We start from the raw sequence: 23592 nt of genomic DNA on the forward strand, positions 1-23592 counted from the left end.
CGCATTCTAAGCCAGGCTGGGAAAAGTTAAGACTTTCCAAAGCGGTTGCTTCTACTTAGGTGGCAAAGGAGAAGCAGCGTGGCTCAGTGGAAAGAGCATGAGCTTTGGAGTCAGAGGTCGTGGGTTCAAATCCCAGCTCTGCCAATTGTCGGCTGTGTGACTTTGCGCAAGTCACTTAACGACCCTGTGCCTCAGTTCCCTCATCTGGAAAACGGGGATTAAGACTGTGAGCCCCACGTGGGACAACCTGATCACCTTGTAACCTCCCCAGCAGCTTAAAACAGTGCTCTGCACCTAGTAAGTGCTTAATAAATTCCATTATTATTATTATTAATAAAAGAGTCAGTCTGGGTGTTTTCAAGAGAGCTCCTAAATGAGCAGCAGTTCTATATTTACTCCCATAAGGGCTATTACCCCAGAGCAGGGACATCCAGACTGCAGCACTGGAAACTGTGAGTTAGCAGAGCCAAAGGTCACAGATTCTGTCTACTACTACTACTACTACTAATGGCATTTATTAAGCGCTTACTATGTGTAAAGCACTGTACTAAGCGCTAGATTCACATGGGGAAACGCTTCCCTTATACCCTCCCAGAATCCTTCCTCTTCTTGCCTCTCTGGCTCCTCCCTCTCCGTTCAGTGGATGCCAACTGTTCCGAGACCCTGGGCGAGATATCTCCCACTCAGGGCCGCTGTTGAGACACCAGACTGATCAAGGTCCGGCCAGAAGTCAAGGTATATACATATTTTATTTTAAAAAAGTTTACAGTTCTTTCATTATACACAACTATTTGAGAGGTTATAATCTTAGAGAAGAGGCATGTGTCCTGTTGACCGATGTGCCCACTACATTATCACAATGCAAGAAAAAGGGGTTGAGGGAAAGTTAAAGAAAAAAGGAAAAAAAAACCAATAAAAAGCTTAGACTCCAATGAAGGGCATCAGAGCCCCTTTCATCTCTTCAAGTATCACACAATTATGTACCAATACAGGTCAGTAAACAATGGCCATTTCCCCCGCTGCCCACAACCCTGCCGATGTGCCAGCTCAGCTCAGAAGAGTCCAAAGGAAGCTAGGAACCCTGACTGGCCTTATTCTTCCCAAAGCCGGAGAACACGACGACGGGGAGAGTGGGACAGTCATACAAGTGATTCCTTGGCATCCCCTCCCCTTGCATTTCTCACCCTCCCCTCCCCACCTCCCACACACGGCCCCCATTCACAGCTAGACTCCTGGGTGAGCACGCATGATGGCAAACTGTCAATCAACTCCTCTCTGTCTGTCCATCTTGGCCGGAGGAGAGGGGTAAGGGAAGGGTAGGATTTACAGGCCAAAACGGTAGGTAACTTTTCTCTCCGCCTGGCCTTTGGTTTCCCTAGGAGAACTGATGAGGCTTTAGTTTCACACACACAATTTCAGTCAAATTCGACGCCCGGTTGTTCCACCCTTGGACCGGGCTGGAAATCTCATCTGCTGGGCCCAGCAGAGTGTCTCCTCTTTCACGATTTTTTCGTTTGGGACAACGGGAGGCCTGAAAAAAAAAACCCAGACACCAGGGCCCGAGAGAATACATTTGGGAGCTTCAGGGAGTCTTTTGAGACGTAAACTTCTTTGAGAGGTGAAGCACTTCACAGAGTTTAGATGAACCCGGTTGGCAATTTCTACAGCTTCTCTGAAGTGGAAAGAAGAACGTTAGGTACTGTGGAGGTATGGCAACTTCAGATAATTCTCTCACTGGTAAAAACTTGCAAGGTAAACTCCGGGACAAGGGTGATGAACTCTTGACAAACGAGCCAGTTCCCCTTCCCACTCCCGCAGACTGCTACCGCGCCGCTCTAACAAGACTTTGGTGTCGGGGGATCCATGAAGAGCAAAGAGACAGCGGATCAAATGCTGTTCGTTGGATGGAGAGTATCTTGCTTGTTGGTGCTTGGCCAGAACTTTTTGTTCAGTCAATCCAAGAGGGGTAGAAAATATGGGACTGCTGGGAAACCTCGAGAGAACTAATGAGGATTCTCGAATTGACTGAATGGAAAAGGGGGGGGAAAAAACCAAAAATTACAACTAGCCCGCAGCAGTTTGGACTCGCTGCCAGTGGTATTTTTCAGGTGATTCCTGCCTGGTGAGGGACCCGGGGCTGCCACGGTGAGCATGATGGTGAGGGGGAAGGACAAGGTATTAGGCAGTGACAATGGGCCCATTTTTGGAGCAGAATAGCCACTCGCTAATGACGACTTTTTGGAGGCATTTGGATTCCTCTAGAATTCTCAGTTTCCTGCTGGCCTAGTTTCCCTCTGCTTCTTCCACTGAGCATCAGAAAAGGGGCAAAGACCAACCCCAAGGGAAACTATGGGAGGTCAGGTTGTGCAGAGTGGACACTGTATGAGCTGCAGAGCAATAAGCAAGAGGCATTGAAAGCAAATAGCAAAACCTAATTCTCTCTCTCTCTCTCACACACACACACACACAGCACTCAGGTCTGCCTCTTTTCTTCACATGCACCTTGCTTAGGAGCGAATGGGCAAATCCCTTTGAGGCTGAATCTTTAGAATGGAGGGAAGAGTTGTTTTTTTTTAAAAAAATGGGGAATCAAGGGCTTTTTTAGGGAGGGCGAAAGAAGGGAGCAATTAATCGTTTGATGCCCAGTAAACCTGGCTAAGGACTAGAAACCTGGTTTGGGACAAGAGATTAAAAACATAAAGGTTACCTGGAAAAAGTAAAGAAGGTAATTAGAACACTATTGTTTATACAATATTGAAAAAATACAATTTTTTATTGTTTTAACTGAAATCACCACCCAGCACTTTAAGCCTACCCCTAATATAGCACCTACAGTAAAGGTTATAGCACAAGCAAACTGCTAATTCTGCAGGTAAGCAAGTTAGACAGTGCTAGCCAGATACCCTCCCTCCCCTAAAGTAATGAGAATACAACGTGCTAGATAAGAGTTAAAGTACACCATTACATGTTAAATAGTTAACACTACCCTTCCAACAAGCCACAAATGCTAGATAGATAACTTCAGCACGGTAACTAACCACAGCCCTACATAACTGCACTTTTTTATTAAAAAAAAAAAGAAAGAAAACCTTTTGCTTCATGCCCGTAATTAACATAAAATAAGTAAATTCTTTGTATGTCTCTGTATTTAGGAAAATAATCATGCTAAAGCAAATTGAATTTTATAGAGACTTTCAAAGGAAAAGAGACTGATTGTGCTTTTTGAATTCAAAAAAGATAGGATATCTTCCAACCTCAATGACTCAAACCTTGTGGCATATAGTACTCCTAAGCTAAATGTGCATTTTGGAAAACTTGAAAAAAAAATGCCCACTGAATGAGCACAGGGGGGCATTGGAAAAAAAAATGGTAAAGTGTCTCAGAGTTGGTTAACCCCATTGATGTCCTATTGGTTGCACCAACATTGGAATAAAAATATATCTGGCTATCTAAAACCCTCACGAAATCCCCAAATCTACAATAGGCAACATTTGGGCCTGGAAGGGTCTCTGCACGCTGCCTCTGGACATGTGGTTAGCTGAATCCAAGTCTGACTGGTGGGCATCTGAGGGGTCTGATTCCCTCAATATTAAGGGGGGTGGAGGAAGGGGAAGAAATTCCCCTTCAAAACTTGTTCTACTTTGTTAAAAGACTGGCAGTCCTCCCCCTCCCTGCTTCGGAATAGTCCTCTCCACCTCTCCCCACACTGAAGTGGCCAAATATCTTTATCTTCCCTAGTTAATTTTCTTCTTAAATCGTGTGTGAGTGTGTGAGAGTGTGTGTGTTGGGTCTGTAATATCTACTCCCCCTCCCACAAGCAGATGGTGATAAAACGGCTGCCAGAGATGGCAGAAGGAAAAAAAATCCGAAACAAAGAAATGAGATTGCTGAAGTACTCATGGCCCATGGACCAGTCCCTCCTGGATGTAGCTAGCGCGCTCAGCATAATGACTCTCCTTTGATGATGAGACCCTCTCCGGTAGAAAAAGCTTCGATCTGCAACGTGTGCCTAACCACAGTTCAAGCACCAGCAAGCAAGCTTACAGCTCTCGGTCAAGGGCAGCAGTCTCGAACTGGCAAAGAAGTGGAGTTCGACCTTGCAGTGTGCTCTGAGTCAACTAAAGCACTATCCACGTCATATCCCTTCCTTTCTCCCAACAAAGAAAAGGGTGGGGGCTGGGGGGGGCGGTTGTCGGAGCTCATAATCCAGACTGGGAAAATGAGTCCAGAAAAAGGCTTTCAACGGTCCCAAAAGCAAATACACCCGCAGTTACAGGGCCCAGTAGCTTGAAGGGCAGGAATCCACATATAAAAAATGTACTTAAAATCCAAGTGTAAAAAAAAAAAAAAAAAAAAAAAAAATTAAATTTGGTTAGTTTTAAGTTTCGATGCTCCGAAATAGCTCCCTGCACGGTTACAGGTGCTCCTTATAGCACGGGGTCACCAGATTAACGGGAAGGAGTAGTACTTTGAATTGTACCCTTTGCTCTAAGTGCTCTTACAACGGTCTCCCCCTCCCCCCGATTTCTTTTCACTTTTGAGAAAGCACTGCTCCGACGTAGCATCCAAGGGTCGGTTTGTTTGTTTCTCTTTGGAACCACCAATAAAGGAAGCGGCATCATTTTTTTTTTCTTTTTTCTTTTTTTTTTTTTTTATACTCTGGTCTACCTATCAGAGCTGCTGTCTGGCGGCCGTTTCAGTAGCACACAAGTTGGCTTGGCCAAGATGGTCTTATGAACGCATGCATTCGGGCTGCGTATTGCTGCCCAAATGGAATGTGGGGGGATATGCTATGCACCTCTGGTTGAGAAATGACCAAGAAATCAAAATCTAAAGGGTGATATATAATATATATATATCAATGCTATTATTCATAAAAACCTTGTTTAGTAATAAAAAAAATTGCTTTCGTTTAAATATGAATATTATAGTCTGCTTCTCATGGTTAGGAAATAATAGTCTTTCTGAAAAGCAGGTGGCTTTTTCTACTACAACTCCATATCCTGTGCCTCATCTTCCGAAAAGTCAGACATTGAACTCTCCGACGAGCTGTCACCGGTGCCCTCTTCCTGTTCTTTCAGGGCTTCTTCTGTTGCATATTTCTGAATATATTCTGCAGAATGGGATGAGAGAAAGAGAGAGAGGGAGAGACAGGGCAGTCAGTAGGTGTGTTCACGCACACAGCTGAGGGACATAAAAGCTGTACAATTCATCATAACATTACCTTTGGTCTTCCTGAGCACTTTCATTTTCAAATCACTCTCTCATTTTTGCCCTTCCCACAACTCTGGGCGGTAGGTAGAAAAAAGGAGAAAAACTAGGGTTCCTCATTTCTGGGGATGAGCAAGCTTGACACATCGTAACCAAGGATTCCTTGGGGCTCTGGGCCCCTCCACAGTGGTTCTCCCAAGGCGTTCCACACAAAAAGGGCCCAGAGAACTTGCAGATGAAGGACACTCAGGGAAGCCTGAGCTCTGTGTGAAACCCAAAGGTGATGGAGGAAGAGGGGAAAGCCAGAGAAGGTAGGAAGAAAGGAGGACAGCGACAGGAAGGAGGGAGGGGGGAAAGGATGGCAGAAAGACAACGGATGCCAAAGTTGAAGGACCAAGTGGAGAGGGGGACATGCCGTTGGCCATGACGCTGGGGCTTTGGTTTCATCTGTTGGAAACTGTTTGGCCACAATGTGGATTCTCAGAGCTGAACCTCTGAAATATGTGGTGGCCCCAGGGATGGAAATAAGAGGGTGGGAAGGGGAGAAAGGGAGTTCCGGGAAAGAAAAAAAGGGCCAAAAGAGGCTCCACTCATTTTAGTGAACTTTGCCACCGTGGAACAGAAGGAAGGTTCCCAAACACACAGTGGCAGAAGACAGCCTGATGGCTGGTTCCCACTGCCCCCAGTTTCAGAGGGAATGAGGGGAGGGAAGAAGGCAGAATGACCTGATGTTTATATGTCAAGTTTCCTCTAAGCCTCCCACTTGAAGTGTCTCACACCTTTCCTTAGGAGAAACTGGCTTCCATGGCTTTCATTCCTCATAGCCCAACACCTTATCAGAGGGAAGCACAAAGGGAGGTTTTCTCCATCTGCACTCCTTGGAAGGTTATTTTACCTCCCCTCAGGACAACTTCTTCAGGAGAAGCAGTGTGGCCCAGAGGAAAGAGCACGGGTCTGGGAGTTAGTGGACCTGGGTTCGAATTCAGGCTCTGACACTTGTCTGCTGTGTGACCTTGGGCAAGTCACTTAAAAACGTCTCTATGCTTCTGTGCCCTCATCCGTAAAATGGGGATTACGACTGTGAGCCCCATGTGGGACAGGGACTGTGTTCAACCTGATTATCATGTATCTACCCTACTGCTTGGTTTAACAAATACCACTTAAAAAAACCCAAAAAACCCCCACCCCTCACTCTATTCCATTTTCTGTTCAGCTGCTGCTTATGCTAAGTCAGGGACCAGAAGGCAAGTAATTCCAACTCCTTCCAGGGCTTGGTGGAGCTGCTGGTTTCCTCAGCTGTCCTCTCCAATGGGGTGCCACTCATCCTGTCGACATCAGGTGCACAAAGTCATGAGCTCGCTGAGCTCGCTGATACTGAAGTGTTAATTGGTCCACGTTTTCCTCTCTCAATCCAGAGCTAACCACGGGGCGAGCCTCTGGGCGTAGAGACAAGCCCGGATGGGACCAGCTGGGTCCCATGTTGGCCCCACGCCCCTCCCTCTCCCAGGGTGTGGGCATCTATTTTGAGACAACTATTTACCTCAAAGAGCTCATGACCAGGCACGGTTACTTGGCTGTGGTCATTTGGTGTTTATGTGGTCAGGAAAGTTCTTGGATTCCCAGCTGAAGTCTCACAGGCTCGCTACAAGAACAGACACTGAAGTGTCACTGAACGTCACAGATGCTGCCTGCCAGGCCCTTGGGCTAACCAGCTAAAAGGGGCTTTCTACAGCAGCCCAAGACAGCTCTTATACAGACATGTAAGTGGCGCCTTACAGCTCTGAATGTGCCTGCGTTAAAATCCGTTGGGTGGAAAATTACCAGAGCTGCTGAACAAACCATCAAAAAAAGTTCTTGTGAACCCTAAGAATTCGATGTTTTCAAATAAATAGCCTTCACCCAACGTGAAGGGATTCCGACCCTCAGAATCGTCGGCCCCAGTCCTTTCTGGTGGCTCCATGAATAAAAGAATACAGACAGGAGAAAAGAGCCTGCTGATTTTCAGGCTGAGCTCTTCCTGCTATGGGCTCTGCAGGGCCTGGATGTATCAAAGGAGGAAGCACGTGGGCACACTCACACATTCTCTCTCTCCCCCCTGCCCCCGCAACCTCCAAGTGACAGACAAAACTTCAGTCACTGAGGGTAGATACTGTATTTCAATCATTCCAGTGGCTAGGTCAATTCTCCGCTTCTTTCAAACCTCCGGGAAGGGACCACCCTCTGGTCAGCTACCCAAGCTCCTACTTAAGGTGACTAATTCAAGGATCTGGACTCCTCCCCATGTCTAGACTGGAAGCTCGTTACGGGCAGGGAACGTGTCTACCAACTCTGTTATACTGTACTCTCCCAAGCACTTGGTACAGTGCTCTGCACACAGTAAGCACTCAATAAATACAACTGATCGACTGACTGATTTTCATACTTACTGCCAGAGAATTTCAAGGTGTTGCCTCCGAGCTGCCTATTTTAAAAACTAGGGAATACTTTGGGCAGATGAGAAACTGCCCTTTTAAACTAGTCATTTTGGGATGGTGAAAGCAACACTTAAATAGGGCCTGAGGAGCTTCACCACTTCTGGCTTTATAATACGTGATAGAGCTAATTTTTAGAATCAGTAAATACTCCTGCAGAAACCATTATTCTCTCTTTCTTGCTACTCCAAAGAGCAACCTCCCTAGGTGGGACAAGTACCTAGACCAGAAGGGAGTAGAAACAGTTTTAGCCTGGTTCAGCATGAAATGGAAGTGGATCCTACTGAGAACTTAAATCCAAGGCTTGCATTTCTGCTGGTGACAGACCAGGCCCCACTGGTCTGATTTTGGGGTTGAACAAAGAGGCAGGGTGAGGAAAGAGGCAAGTTGTGGCCTGCTGAATTTGTTTGGTGGCCAGAGGAGATGGAGCTTTTTGAAGTCATGGACATTCATATGTGAAAATCCTGAAATAAGCTGAAGAAAAAAACCAAAAAACAAACGAACTCCCCCAAAACCCAACAACAGTAGAAGTGAGGAAAGCCCAGGTAGGCAATTAGAAAAACTAGAAGAGGCAAGGAACATAAAGACTAGGGATGAAATCCGACAGAGATCACTATCTGATGTTCAAAACTAAAAGCAGATTTGGTAAAAAGAGAAAAGAGAGTTGGTGTGGAAGAAGAATACTGAAGGAAGAAACCAGACTGGCAGTTGAAGGCCAGAGAGAAAGGAGAAGACGTACAGAGAAAGGAGACCGCAAAGGAAAGAAAGAACAGGGAAGAGGCAGAATTAATGCCCTCACGCAGGAAGGAATGGAAAGCAGTGCTGTGAGGTGAACCAGGACAGCGGTCCGCACGCAAGAAGCACTCCATAAATACCAACTGGATGACTGAAGAACCTACCTTACAAAGGCAGGTGGAAATGAGAAAGAAGGAACAACGTGGAAAGATCAAGGAAGGGTTAGAAGACAGATTCTTGTCAAAACTGGGAGGTACTCTGAAGGCAGGCGTCCTAGAGACCAATCCTACCCACTGATCTATCTGTGGGTTGCAAAAACGGAAGCTGAGTGACAGTGTTCTTAAATGTCACCCATGTTAAGGCTTTAATGCACTTTCCTGTCAAAATTTCCCCTACTTGAAACTCCTGAGATTGTATTTTTCTTGAAAGTCACCATTATGGGGCCACCCAGGTTTTTTTTTTAAGTGACAGCTACTGGGAAGTAGCTAGTGCTTTGGTACTTAAGTAAATGCTGGACTAGAGTGGAACTGGAATCAGCACTTAGACACAGGCTCTCAGTTTGGTGCTTCACTGCCTCTCTGACAGGAGGTGAGCGGATATGAAAGCACCAACGGGATCTGCCTCTGACTTAATACATTTTCTTGCGTACCTTTAATTTTCTGTTTGTATTCTTCTGGTCGGTGGAGATACATTGCTGCAGCATCGCCATTTAGAGGATCTATAGGGTTAGGATAGGCCAGCAACTGAGGCAGGAACGACTCAAATATATTGGTGAGATCTGCCGAAACAAACAAAGGCGATTAACAACACAGAGGTCCGTAGCTCCCAGAGGGGAACAACATTCACAAGTGTCTGGCACAGGGATCACAGATTGTCGAAGGGACGACTCAAAATAAATATTGGTGAGATCTGCAGAAGCCACCGAAGGTGATGAACACGCAGAGGTTCAGGACTCAGAACAGGAACAAAGTTCAAGAGTGTCCTGAGCAGGAACCAGAGAGAGACGGTCTGAATTGAGGAAGTTTGGTTCCAGCTGCTGACCAGCCTTACTAGCAACCTTAAATTTGTTTTGGATCAAGGTTTTCCAATTACTTAGCTTACCATTAAAAGTTGCATCGCCTGCAATCAGCGAATGGAGGGCAGGCGTTGTACCTCCACCGTAACCAACATAATCAAAGGTATTTACTGAACACTTAACTACATGCAGGGCACGGTACTAAGCACTTGGGAGAGTACAATACAATAGATTTGTACTATTATGCCTTCACTATTTTTTTTAAAAGTCAAAAATCAGAAGTTTTAAGACACAAGTGAATCCTTGATAAAAACCAGTAGAGTTTACATAGGAAAAAAAAAACAACCCAAACCCCTGCCATCCTCCAGGGTGTTTAATGCCACAGGTAAGGAAAAAAGCATCATTACAGTCAGAGCTGTTTTGTTTACAACTGCACTTCTCTCTCTGGGCTCCAGTTGACTAACAAAGAACCGAATGATTCTATTACCAGGAAGAAAAATGTCCTAAGGGGAGGGGAGGGGCAGAGTGGGGAAGGAAGTTGTGGTGTAAAAACAACACAAGGCTTCTAGGGGTTCCCCTCTTTTGGGGACAATCTCTAGCTGAAACTCAATTCCTGAGCTCCAACTAGTCCATTCCATGGGATCACTGGGTAGAGTATTTATTATAATGAACAGTTTAAAAAACTTTATGACCTCTTTCTATATCAGCTGCTCCATTTTCATGGTTCCGCCCCCCCCCCCACCCCCCAATTAACTCCATAAATTTTGAGCAGAGATTAGAGATTGTATGCATAATTTTCTGGGTTTTGGCATTTGCTTCCCAACCATTTACCAGCATTTCACATTTCTGAGGCTGGATGTGGAGGAGCTACATTTTGCACGTGTTTAGGCCTCTCCCTTAATGATATCATCAATCGTATTTATTGAGTGTTTACTATGTGCAGAGCACTGTACTAAGTGCTTGGGAAGTACAAATTGGCAACATAAATGATAAATGATAAATGATATCCCCTCAACGCACTCTCAGGCCGAGATTCAATATTACGTAGATTCGGAAACTCATGCCATCTGAACCCCAACCCCTTGCAGCTTCCGATTGAGGTTTACTAGATACAACCATCTTTCAATTATTCAAGGTAATGGGGAAGACTCCTGGAATGAACCTCCTTACCCTGCAAATGATATGACACCATATTTAAGCAGCCTAAAAGAGGACACCCGCATCAGTCAATGGTATTTACTAAGCACACACTGTGTGCCACGCACTGTACTGAGTACAATACATTAGAGTTGGTAAACATGATCCCTGCCCTCAAGGCGCTTACAGAATAATACAAATTATTCTTCAGTTTGCCGTGAGACTGCCTTCATGAGCATGAGAGTCGCTGAGAGAACCTCTTGCTCTTTATATCTCCCTGAAGGCACAATGCACCTTCTCCGGGCCTCTGACCTTCAGGGAAAGCATTGCTTATAACATCCGATGGTTAAGAAGGAAAAAGTATATCCTACCACCAGCAGGACAGAAACATGAGTTGCTTTTGCAGTAGTGGGGATGATCTGCACCGAACCATCCACACTCTCTTGCTCGGTTCCCCGTGCCCAATGGCAGGCACTGCGGGAGACATTGGCGGGGCTAATGGATGTAGGCTGTGGTCATGTAACAGAATCAATTCATAATATTTATTACGAGCTTATTGTGTGCAGAACACTGTACTAAGCACTTGGGAGAGTTAATCTAAGAGTAAAATAGGCATATTCCCTGCCCACACAGAGCTTACAGTCTAGAGGGAACATCTCTGAGACCTCAACAATAACAGAATCCTTGGTGTCCTCACCCAAGTGTAATTCACTGTCAAGACTCTCAGAGTGGCTTAGTAAGATCCGGAGATGTCTTTTCCAGTTTCTTGTGCATACCAGAAGCCCAAACGAAAATCTGTTTGTTTCACAGCACAATGGGTGGCACTGCAACCACACAAGACTTGAAACACAACTATTGGGCAAATCTAAGGGATTTTTCTTGGGGAACTAATTGGTCATCATCATCATCAATTGTATTTATTGAGCGCTTACTATGTGCAGAGCACTGTACTAAGCGCTTGGGAAGTACAAATTGGCAACATATAGAGACAGTCCCTACCCAACAGTGGGCTCACAGTCTAAAAGGGGGAGACAGAGAACAAAACCAAACATCCTAACAAAATAAAATAAATAGAATAGATATGTACAAGTAAAATAGAGTAATAAATATGTATAAACATATATACATATATACAGATATATACATATATACAGAATTGGTCCAGAAAAGTCCAAACAGTGAGGGTGCAAGGCTTATAAATCAAAATCTGAAATTCACAAATTTGAATCTTGACGATTCCTCTCTCCAGGTATAGGGTGCCAGCAGAAGAAAAATGCCTAGAAGCGGGGCACAGAAGGAAGAGCAAAAGGAATGGATAATCCGCCCACTGAAAAGCCAACGATTAAACAATTAGGTTCTTTTTTTTTAATGGTATTTGTTAAGCCCGTAGTATGTGCCAGGCACTGCTCTAAACACTGGGGTTGATACAAGATAATCAGGTTGGTGGAGTGGTTTGAGTTAATTTGGGACCAGAGCCTGGCAGATACCCATTAGTGGAGTTGCTCTTCCATACCTCGGGCTCCAGATATAGAATGGCTGGCACGGGCCAAAAGTGTTTCGCTCTCTTAAAAGTGCATGGGGAGGCAGAATTATTTTTAAACTGGGAGTTTTTGGGCTGCTGTGGGGCTGTGCTGTTTGTGTAGTTCAGAGAGTTGATTTTCATGTCTTCAAGTGGCTCTGCAGCAGGAAATGACACAGAAAAGTTCTCCGACCCGCTGCTCAACCTGCTGCTTCAACTGGGTGTTTTCACGCTGCAGAATCATTTGGGATCCGCAAGCTGATCTGTTATTGTTCTTTAATTGCTCCAAATTTCTTTTGAAAAAGAAAATTGGTTCAAAGGAGAGAGACTGTCTTTAAACAAACACTTACAGTTGTTTGGGAGCTAGAGAAATACCTTAACGATGACATATTTCATAATGAGATGCTGCCCGTGTCCCAGGAAGAGAATCCACCCTCTGCCGTCACTCAATGTTCAGGAAGGTTTCTTAAGTTACCAATGTGGGGCTTTGGACAGGCAATTGTTCCTCCAAGCAAAAGAAACCTCAGCTACTAGGTCTTCCTTCCTGCGTCCACATACCCTGCATGGCTCCATTTCACTGATGCCCTGAGTCACATCTGTACACCGTGAACTCTACAGAGCAGAAAAGGGAAGTTCTGGAGTCCAGATGCAAGGAGAGCTCAGTCTCTGAATGCCAATATAGTTTTCTGGAAAGCAGTTGCTCCCTTTTTTAAGACAGGCAGAAGATAAAGAGGGAAGAGAAGTCTCCTGATAGAAACAGAGAACATCATCGCCTCTCCATTTGCAATCTTCAAGAAATCCAGAGAGCTCTGGTTCAGTGGAGGCAGCATAACTACAGAATGAAATCCAAAACTTTCCCAAAACTTACCCTACCCCCACCATAATGATCCAAATACCACATAAACGCAAAACAAAAGCACCCTGATACTCAGCTTGGGAGGGAAAACTTTGCCGTAAATATTTTTTCAAATCGAGGCACGTCTTCTCGGGGGAATCTTTTGGAAGGCCCTAGCCTCGTGGCCAGAAAAACAGACCCATTCGAACCCTAGCTTTCCTGCAGCCTGGAATGCCAAAAGCAGTGGGGAGGGGAGAAGGAAGCCGAATTGTTGAGCTGTTTTAGTTCATATGTGACCCAATGTTTGGGGTTACAGGACCCCTGGGTTCCATTTCCAATTCTGGGCTGGATTCTGGGGACCACTCGTGCTGTCAGAAATTCTTCCTCTTTCATTACTTTATGCACCCTGGTATTTAAGAAATAAAAATGTATTTAAAAGATTACTCCTTGCTCCTCAGACCGTTTTTTTTTTTGCCTAGACACCTAGGAGCATTGCCCCTACACTCACTCAGTTTTGGGCAGCTCTTTGAAAGGCAGAATAAGGAGAACTAGGACCCTGGAGGGTCTGAGACAGACAAGAGACAAAGGATGCGGTGGGGTCATGGTCATGTGTTCAATCAGCTGGCTTGTCCACTAATCACACAATTTTACTTGGGCCTTGCAGAAATTCTTTTGCCCACTGCACACCAAAAAAACATTTCCCCACATTTAAAAATATAAATATAATATAATTTAAAAAATTATATTAAGCATTTACCATGTTCCAGGAACTGTACCAAGCTCCCAGGGTAGTTCTAGGCTAATCAGGTTGGACACAATCCATGTCCCGGGAGGGGCTCACAGTCTTAATTCCTATTTTACAGATGAGGTAACAGGCAACATGAATAATAATGATGGCATATGTTAAGCACTTACTATGTGCAAAGCACTGTTCGAAGCGCTGGGGGGGATACAAGGTGATCATGTTGTCCCACGTGGGGCTCACAGTTTTAACCCTCATTTTACAGATGAAGTAGCAGGCTCAGAAGTTAAGTGACTTGCCCAAGGTCACACAACAGACATAATAATAATAATGGCATTTATTAAGCGCTTACTACGTGCAAAGCATTGTTCTAAGTGCTGATAATGATGGTATTTGTTAAGCGCTTACTATTGGCAAAGCACTATTCTAAGCGCTGGGGGGGATACAAGGTGATCAGGTTGTCCCACGTGGGGCTCACAGTCTTAATTCCCATTTTACATATGAGGGAACTGAGGCACAGAGAAGTTAAGTGACTTGCCCAAAGTCACCCAGCTGACAATCGGTGGAGCCGGGATTTGAACCCATGATGTCTGACTCCAAAGCCCAGGCTCTTTCCACTGAGCCACGCTAGGCACTAGAATGTGGCGGAGCTGGGATTAGAACCCATGACCTCCGGCTCCCAAGCCCGTGCTCTTTCCACTGAGCCACGCTGCTTCTTTAAGTGAAGTGGCTTGCCCAAGGTCACACAGCAGACAATTGGCAGAGCCAGGATTAGAACCTAGGTCATTTGACGCCCAGGGCCATGCCCCTTCCACTATGCTATGATGCTTCTCCCATGCCACTGAGGCACAAATGGCTCCATTACCCCAGCTCATCAATCAATCAATCGTATTTATTGAGCGCTTACTGTGTGCAGAGCACTGTACTAAGCGCTTGGGAAGTACAAGTTGGCAACATACAGAGACGGTCCCTACCCAACAGTGGGCTCACAGTCAGCTCATGCAACTGAACTCCCATTTCCATTCCTGGCACTTCTACTTTAGCCTGGGGATGCCATCTCTCAGCTCTGGCGGTGAGGGATCTAGACTGTAAGCTCGTCATGGGCAAGGAATGTGTCTGTTATACTGTCATATAGTACTCTCTCAAGCACTTAGTACAGTGCTCTGCACACAGTAAACACTCAATAAACACAACTAACTGATCCTAGAAGAGGGTGGAACGCTTGTGAGCTTTCCAGTGGCCTAAGAAAACATCGACCCAAGGGACAATATGTGTTCACAACTGGGGACTCAGGATTGCCCGTCCAACGTCAGCATTTTCAGTCACACTTGTACCCATTGTTCCCATCAGTGGGGTCACCTTCAGGAAAGGAGACACAGAGCACCCCAACACACAAAACACCCACGAGCAAGCACGCACACGTGCAAAAGCCCAGATGGTAACCAAAACTGGTTTCTCCCCCTCAAAAGGAGGAAAAGCTTATAAACAGGGACCACACCTAATTCCCATCTGCATATTCTTATACTTAGTCCTCTGCACCCAGTAGGCCTTTAATAAATACTATTATTGCTACTACTCTCAAGCACAGGAGACTAAAAATTCAAGAAAAACAAATGTTTCTCAATCCCAGGGTGGCTCCAGACTCCTAGGGTGACCCTAGGCCAAAACTCTTCTCAATCTTAATTTCCTCATCTGTAAAACATGATTACTATTGCCACCCTCCCCCCATCCAACAAAGCATTAATAAAAATGAATACAGAGCCTCGTAAGCTGTACCAAAGTGCTAGCTCAAGCGGAAGATAAAAATCCTGAGACAATCCTACACTGTGCAGAAGCACCTACCTGTAGTCCATAGAAATGTCCCTTAAACTATGTGCCTTCACTGATATGAGTCAGTGTTTTAGGAAAGCTAGCTACTCTGAACTCAAAGCTACTCTACTAAAAGTGACTCACAAGAGGATGGGAACATGGTTTGATGGCTAAAGCCCAGAGTGGGAATGAGTCAGGGCTTTCAAGTGCTATTCTTGGCACTTCATGACTTGTGACCAAAGGATGTGGCATTACCATGCTTCCAGCTTCCATTTTACTCCTGGGGGGCTGGGAGAACCTACTTGTTTATAAAACACTCTAGGGTCTTTGGATGAAAGGCCTGTGGAACTTAGCAGGTCAACCACTACTGGGAGTTATGATCGGTGTTCAATCCACCCACCGAGAAAGCCTAAAGCCGTGGGGGTCGGGGGAGTGGGGAGAGGGAGATTGGTCTGCAATCCTGAGCACACTTTCCCACTTGCAAATTCAACTTCCGAGTGGGAAGGTCCCATTCCTCTGTTGGCTTGGAAAACGGGCAGAAGTATATCTTCGTACCATAAGGACGCTTAGGTGTGATGAGGAAAAAAATAATAATTTATATTCCAAAGCCCCTGGGCATGGGAGGTGGTGTGGCAGCTCTGTTCTTATTTTACTTGTACATATCTATTCTATTTATTTTATTTTGTTAGTACGTTTGGTTTTGTTCTCTGTCTCCCCCTTTTAGACTGTGAGCCCACTGTTGGGTAGGGACTGTCTCTGTATGTTGCCAATTTGTACTTCCCAAGCACTTAGTACAGTGCTCTGCACATAGTAAGCGCTCAATAAATACGATTGATTGATTGATTGATTGTTCTTGCTCCACTGTTTCCAGCTGGGACCTCCATTTCTTGTTTTCAGTCTTAGTTTCTCACTATGGCGGCGTGAAACTTTGAATTGGAAATTTGGGAAGTTTTTCCTGTGTTTGTCTAACCCTTGCTATTGAATATATACTTTGAAGGCGGGGGCCCTCTTCTGATGATTCCCTTGGAATTTCCCCAGCTACTGGAGCAGTGTCCGGCACAAAGTGGGTGCAGCCCTTTGTGTTTGAAAGCGATGCCCTGGTGGGGAGATTTCACACAGTTTCGGCAGAAAAACACAAAGGGCGTCCCCTTGCATCCTCCTGACTCATTATTATAATGATTACGGTATTTGTTAGGCACTTATAATGAGCCAAATACAGTTCTGAGCACTGGGGTGCATACGAGTTAATTCGGTCAGACCGAGTCCCGGCCCCATATGGGGCTCACAGTCTAAGAGGGAGGGAGAACATATATTGAAACCACATTTTACAGATGAGGAAGCAAGCCACACTAGGCCACACTGCTCCTCATCATTTTATAGGGCATTTCTTCTCCTCCACTCTCATACTGCGAGCCCCAGATGGGACAGGGACTGTGTCCAACCCAATTTGCTTGTACCCACCCCAACGCTTAGTACAGTGCCTGGCACATAGTAAGCGCTTAACAAATGTCATTATTATTATTCAAACACACACACACACAAGCACTCAGTGTACATACACGCACATGTCTGCATATACACACTCTAGCAAGCACAACCAGGTGAAGAACACACCTCACTTGTGGCATCCAGTGACAGGAAACAGGACTGCATTGGCTTTCAACCTATTTTCTACCTGGAGCCATGGTGCTAGAGGTCCACTGAAGTTAGGAGAAATGAGGATATTTGGGACGAGTGGGCTCAACTAGGGTTCACTCAGGTATGCCATAACACATGTTCTCACTCCGTGTTTTGGCTAAAAGCTGTTAAGGAATTAGGGAACGTTCTTCTGCCAATATGGACCTATGGAGATATAGCACGACGCGATATTGGAGAAAACATTTGGACACACACATGGTGTCGGATACAGTTGGTACAACATCACAAGTTTTCCTTAACAGGGGATTTTGCAAGAATGAAGCCCCCACTTTACCAGACAGCTGGGTGAACATGATTGTCCCTAACCAAGGACCATGGTGCTGAGGCAGAAAGTGAAACCCTGACTTAAGCCCAAGATCTGACAGGCTCTTGAGTTAAATCAGGATAGTACTGCTCCTCTAATTCCAACCTACTCACAGTACCTCAATCTCATCTATTTTGCTGTCGACCTCTCACCCACCTCTGGCCTGGAATGCCCTTCCTCTTCATGTATGACCATCATTCTCTATATGACAATCTACACACAGTAAGCGCTCAATAAATATGATTGAATGAATGAATTCTCTCCACCTTCAAAGCCGTACTGAAGGCACATCTATCTCCACCAAGGGGCCTTTCCTAAGACCTCATTTCCCCTTCTTCCACTCCCTTCTGCATCGCCCTTGCACTTGAATTTGTTTCCTTTATTCACCCCTCACTCAGCACCACCACTTAAGTACATATTCATAATTTATAATGCCTCCCTCTCTAGACTGGAAGCTCACTGTGGGAAGGGACTGGGTCTACCAAGTCTGTTCGACTGTACTCTCCCAAGTGCTTAGTGCAGTGCTCTGCACCCAGTAAGTGCTCAATAAATATGACTGAAAGTGATGGACTTAGAAAGAAACGAAATAAGACTGGAAACAACTAACTTTTCCAAGCTGGTAGGCCCCTCCCATGTTATCCACAGTGTGCAGCAGATATTGGGCACAGTCCATTGGATAATCCTGGATATCTGCTCCCTAAAATAAAAGGTATTATCACAACTTCTCCCAGTCCTATTCTAGTCAGATGCCGAGTAGCCAAGAGAGGGTGGTCGAGGGAAAAAAAATCTTAGAAAACAGAAAGCTCTCAAGAAGAACACTCTCTCTAGGAGGAAGTCTACAGTAAAGGACAACAGAAAAAATCACATGGCGGAATTAAGGCAGGCGGTCTAAAAAACAGAACCAAGATGAGTTAAAAAAGTTTTCTGCCCAATAGGAGAACTGAATCCAATTTCAATGAAGGATGCTATGTCTCCACAGTTATGAATGGAGAATGCTCACAGGGAACTTAGTTTGGCTGCCTTGTAAACCTCTTGTGGTAAGATTCACTGGAAACTGGCTATCGGCAGAGCTTGCTATTGCTTATAAATATTTATTGGGTGTCTACGGTGAAATAGGAGCTCTCCTTAGTAATGTGTTGCTATTGGAGGAAATACCACAATCCCCTAGGAGTATCGGAATGGGCACAATATGGTGGCCAGTTCAGACAAAGATTGACTCCAGCTTACATAACACAAAAAGGAGAGAATGGGCTTCTTAATCAGCAATTTAGTGAGGAAGAGGGGTATTTTAAAGATTACAGGCTGAAACCCACAAAGAATTTGTGGGAATTAAAATTACCTGGCTCTCTCTTCCTTTCTCTAGTCCAACACCTGCCCTTCTTGTCTCTGCTTAGCATTTTCCCTCCAGCTACTGACCTGCCTTGGTCCCTTGGGAGCCCCCTGCTTCTCTGCTTTCCCATCCCCTCTTCTACTTTGCAACTTTGCTCTGAGCTCTGGATTTATACCAGATGTGCTCAGTTAAGCAGCAAACGCATACTCTCTCTCCCCTTCACCCCCCACCAACTACTCCTTCCCTTCCCTGCCCCTGCTAACAACAGAGGATCAATCAATCAATCGTATTTATTGAGCGCTTACTGTGTGCACAGCACTGTACTAAGCGCTTGGGAAGTACAAGTTGGCAACATATAGAGACAGTCCCTACCCAACAGTGGGCAAAATCAAAGGATTTCATGCAATTTTTAAAAATTAATAGAGGATAAATCCAAAAGCAAAAAAACAGCCCCCAAACCTAGTTTGTGGGATTTAAGAGGTTGACTTCATGAATCAATCATGGAAAGAATTTGGATGACTGATCATATTGTTTAGTGATGGTAATAAAACCAGGCACCTCCCTGAAATGAGGGGCCAGATACCAAAATTTTACAGATCAGTGATATCCTGGGTCCCCTAGCTCACTGGGATAAAGGCCAGTTTAGGACCGATACCCTAAAATGCAGAGAAGGTGACCCCATTTAAAGGAGGTTCCCCATAATTCTAAAATCATTTTACGATACACTGGCCTGAAGATTCTTGTCACCAAGAAGTGCTTGTTGAGGAAGATCAATCAATTAATCAATGGTATTTAATGAGCTCTGACTGTGTGCAGAGAACTGAACTAAGTGCTTGGGAGAGTACAATACAGAGTTGGTAGATATGTTCCCTGCCCACAGTGAGCTTACAGTCTTGGGCAGGGGAGGGTGGAAAGAGAGAGGTGAATGAAATGGCCCAAAATGGATTTTTGAGGAAATTACTCTTCATCAAAAGCTACATGGCTGCTCATAATCACTCTTAACAAGGCTTCAGCCTCTTGGAAGGACAAGAATCACTAACAGTCTTAACAGGCTTAGAGTTCCTTTGAGGTCACTCATCCAAATGCAAACCCTGTTTGACCCTTCTTGGCAGAGAGATGTGGCTATAGGATTTGTTATTAACCTTCTAGAAAAGAGGGCAGTTAATATATAACTGGCTCTTCTGGCACTCATACAGCTCCCTCAAACCAACATTAAGGTTTTAATTCCTGAATGGTAATTTGATTTAGTCCCTGAATGACCAAGAAGAGCTTCAATAACTAGCCTCATGCCTATTACAAGATGAGTTTCCCCCATCTGTGGCAAGATCACCACCCAACCAGGCTGGAGGTCAGTCATTTGAATAGTCAGTAAACCAGGTTGCAAAGTCCACTGATGGAGTAGGGAGGCCCAGAAGAACTCCACAGAGCACAGGACCTCAGTCACTACCTAGATGAACTATCGCTAAGTCTCTAAAGGCATCTGAAATTCCCACCACAGCGATGAGCTGAATTGCCTTTTACACGCATCTTTGGCACATGATTTATAACAATTAAGTTAATTCCGGAGACTCAAGTCACTACAGAATGCTTTATGATGAACGGAAACCACCAATTAAAATGAGCCCATTTCTGCCCCTAACCAACCTCCCCGCAGCAGGATGTGCTGGAATTTAATCCAGATCACCTGGAACTCCGCTGACAGAGATGCCACCTGAAGTTTAATCCAGATCACCTGGGGCTGTGGTGACAGAGATGCCACCTGAAGTTGTTCAGTTTGAAAGAACCCATCAGTCTGGGGGTATCTGATTCTTTCTTGGTCACAAGCCGATGTCACTGAGGAAGATCACCACTTAAATCCCCATCCAAATGTCTAAGGATGTATCATGAGGCTCCCCTGTTTAACATATTTTTTGGTTCATTATTTATTAGGCTTGAGGTGGTCAGAGTTTGGGAGCTCAAAGAGGGATAGGAAATGGGGATGAAAAGGCAGGAAAGGCAGAAATGAAGAGACACAGAATGGATGAAAATATAGAGACTTAAGGAGATGGAAATTAAAAAAAAAAGAATTAAAAATATAGAGAAGCATCATGACCTAGTAGAAAGAACACAGGCCTGGGAGCTGGAGCACCTGGGTTCTAATCCTGGCTCTGCCAACTGCTTACTGTGTGATCTTGGGCAAATCACTTCACTTCTCTGTGCCTCGGTTTCCTCAACTGTACCTCTTCCTACTTAGAATAGAAGCTTCATTAATGACTGTGTCTGACCCAACTGACTTGTATCTGCCCCAGTGTTTAGAACAGTGTTTGACACATAGAAAACACTTAACAAGTACCATTAAAAAACACAGAGGGAGAAAGGAGAAATAAGGGTGTGTGTGGGGGGGGGGAAATAGAGAAAAGAAAGAATAGAAAGTCAAATGACCACAAATGGGGGGTTAACTTACGTAGGTTCAAAAGGGCAGAAAAATGGTGGGGGGAAGATAATGGCAAAAAGAGAGCATGAGGAAAGGAAGAGGGGGGAGTGGAGAAGGAGAAAAATGGATGGGGAGGATCTGCAGTTCCATGAAAGCTACAATGTTACCCAGTCAGCCCTTACGCTGCTTCCTCCCCACCAAACAAATCTCCCTTGCCCTTCTGTACATGGCAGGGGCCAAGGTGGGAGACAGCAGGCTACTGTCACTGCCTGGAGCTAATCTTCCCGGGACTCTGATTAAAAACTGCTCACCAGGAAGGAATCAATCAATCAATCGTATTTATTGAGTGCTTACTGTGTGCAGAGCACTGTACTAAGTGCTTGGGAAGTACAAGTTGGCAACATATAGAGACAGTCCCTACCCAACAGTGGGCTCACAGTCTAGAAAGGGGAGGAAGGAAGGTGGAAGAGGTGCCCTCGGCACTCTGAAGCCCCATGCGACTTCTCCCACTATCCGTTACCCAGACTGTTGGCGGGAGTGAGGTAGGGCACGGAGTATCTGAGTGGTAAAATGACTTCCCCAGAACTTCTTTGGGCTTATTTCCTGGGTGGTGATAGGGTGTGGAGCACTGCACCAGCAAAGGGGAGTCCTGGGATAAGTGCTTGGAGACCTTGGGAGACAGCAGGTATGCTTTGGGGACCCTGGAGAGCCACTCCTCTGGGCACAATTCACGACACTCTTCGGCGACACTGGCAGGATTAGTGTGACTTCCTGGATTTTCCTGGGGCTCCCTCATCTTTCCATAAGGAAGGGGGCATATCTCCAGAAAATTCCAACAACACTAGGGTTTACTCAAATACACTAAAGAAACAGTTCTCCTCTAATGTAGGGTTTACTCAAAAACATTAAACAAACAGTTCTCCTTTAATGTAGGGGTTACCTTTCTGACACATCCCTGGTGAAGGAAGACTTGCGACTGCTTCCTCTGACATCATGTTGTGGTCTATCCTGACTGGTGAGAGCTGCTGGAATAACAGTCTGGAATTCCCTAATAGCATTCTAGCCCAAATCCATTCATTCATTCAATCGTATTTATTGAGCGCTTACTGTGTGCAGAGCACTGTACTAAGCGCTTGGGAAGTACAAGTCCACATTTTGGAAGATTACTGTAGTAGGAACTGGGAAACAAAGAGTCTCTGGACAAAAGGTAGGGAGACAAACATTGGAAAAATGAACAGTTAACGTGGCTGGTGGGCAAGGTTCCTCTGAATCAATCGATCACATTTACTTAGCACTTACTGTGTGCGGGGCACTGTACTAAGCGTTTGGGAGAGTACGACTCAAGACACATCCCCTGCCCACAATGAGCTTATAGTCTAGAGGGAACAGTCTCTAAACATAACTGTTATTCCCCCTCTGTGTTAACACTAAGGATTTTGTTATTAAATCCAGTTATTCCAAAAAGGTAAGTGGGTTGGGATGATTTAGGATGATGCTTGTGACTCCGGCGTGGGAATTGATACAGAGTTCCCAACTCTGTTTAAACAGTAGCTGTTGGCTAATCAGTCACCTGCTCAATTTTCATACATTTGTTAGAGCCGTTAGACTCTTAACAAAACCCATAACCACAGCAGTTAGAAACAAATGTACTTTAGCTGAAATCTGAAGGACTGTTTATGTTTTCCTTTCTGCGTTACAGAAAAAGGGACCTGGGAAATGAGTTCTGATCTACAGAGTGGAGCCATGCTCAGCTGTATAAACTCTCTTAATCCCAGTAATTTAAATTAAAGTCTGCTGGCAAAACCCCTCTGCCTTCCACTGAACTCAAGGCCCCCAAGTTCTTATTCTATCAGGTGGTGGGTAACACCTTGTTCTGTCATTGATTCCCTAGGTGACTGGGATATTTCAGCTCTCCTCTACGTAGGTTTTCCCAATCAGCAAAATGGGAGATAAAAGACCAGTTGCTCACATATTTTGTGTTGCTGCAGTGATGGTTAAAATAAGCTTGATTCGACTGGTCAGGAAAAGTAAGTTAACCGCTCTGGAGGTGAATTAAGCCCTCCAGGAAACTGAATTAGGCCTGGCCAAGTGGCAGCTGGGAAACTAACATGTAACTTGTGGAAGGAATTGTTCATTCATTCATTCAATCGTATTTATTGAGCGCTTACTGTGTGCAGAGCACTGTATGGTTTGGTCAAGTCTATGAGTCAGGTTGCTCCCAACGAGGGTGGACTGTGAGCCCACTGTTGGGTAGGGACTGTCTCTGTATGTTGCCAACTTGTACTTCCCAAGCGCTTAGTACAGTGCTCTGCACACAGTAAGCGCTCAATAAATACGATTGATTGATTGATTGATTGCTGGGGCAACTGCCTA

At 45.1% G+C, this 23592-nt stretch overlaps 1 protein-coding gene across 2 annotated transcripts in view; it reads right to left on the reverse strand.

Moving 5' to 3' along the window:
* Positions 1-730: 730 nt before the first annotated feature.
* UBE2H (ubiquitin conjugating enzyme E2 H) overlaps positions 731-23592 on the reverse strand; it is a 111664-nt gene continuing 88802 nt past the window's right edge. For both annotated transcript variants that reach the window (XM_038752153.1, XM_038752154.1), the window contains 2 exons: positions 9067-9195; positions 731-5113 (listed from right to left, as the gene is read on the reverse strand). In XM_038752153.1, the coding sequence (XP_038608081.1) occupies positions 4989-5113; positions 9067-9195 (254 nt within the window). In that variant the 3' untranslated portion in view covers positions 731-4988. The remainder of the gene's footprint in view (positions 5114-9066; positions 9196-23592) is intronic.

The sequence above is a fragment of the Tachyglossus aculeatus genome, chromosome 10 (genome assembly GCF_015852505.1).
Source record: "Tachyglossus aculeatus isolate mTacAcu1 chromosome 10, mTacAcu1.pri, whole genome shotgun sequence".
Taxonomy (NCBI): Eukaryota; Metazoa; Chordata; class Mammalia; order Monotremata; family Tachyglossidae; genus Tachyglossus; species Tachyglossus aculeatus.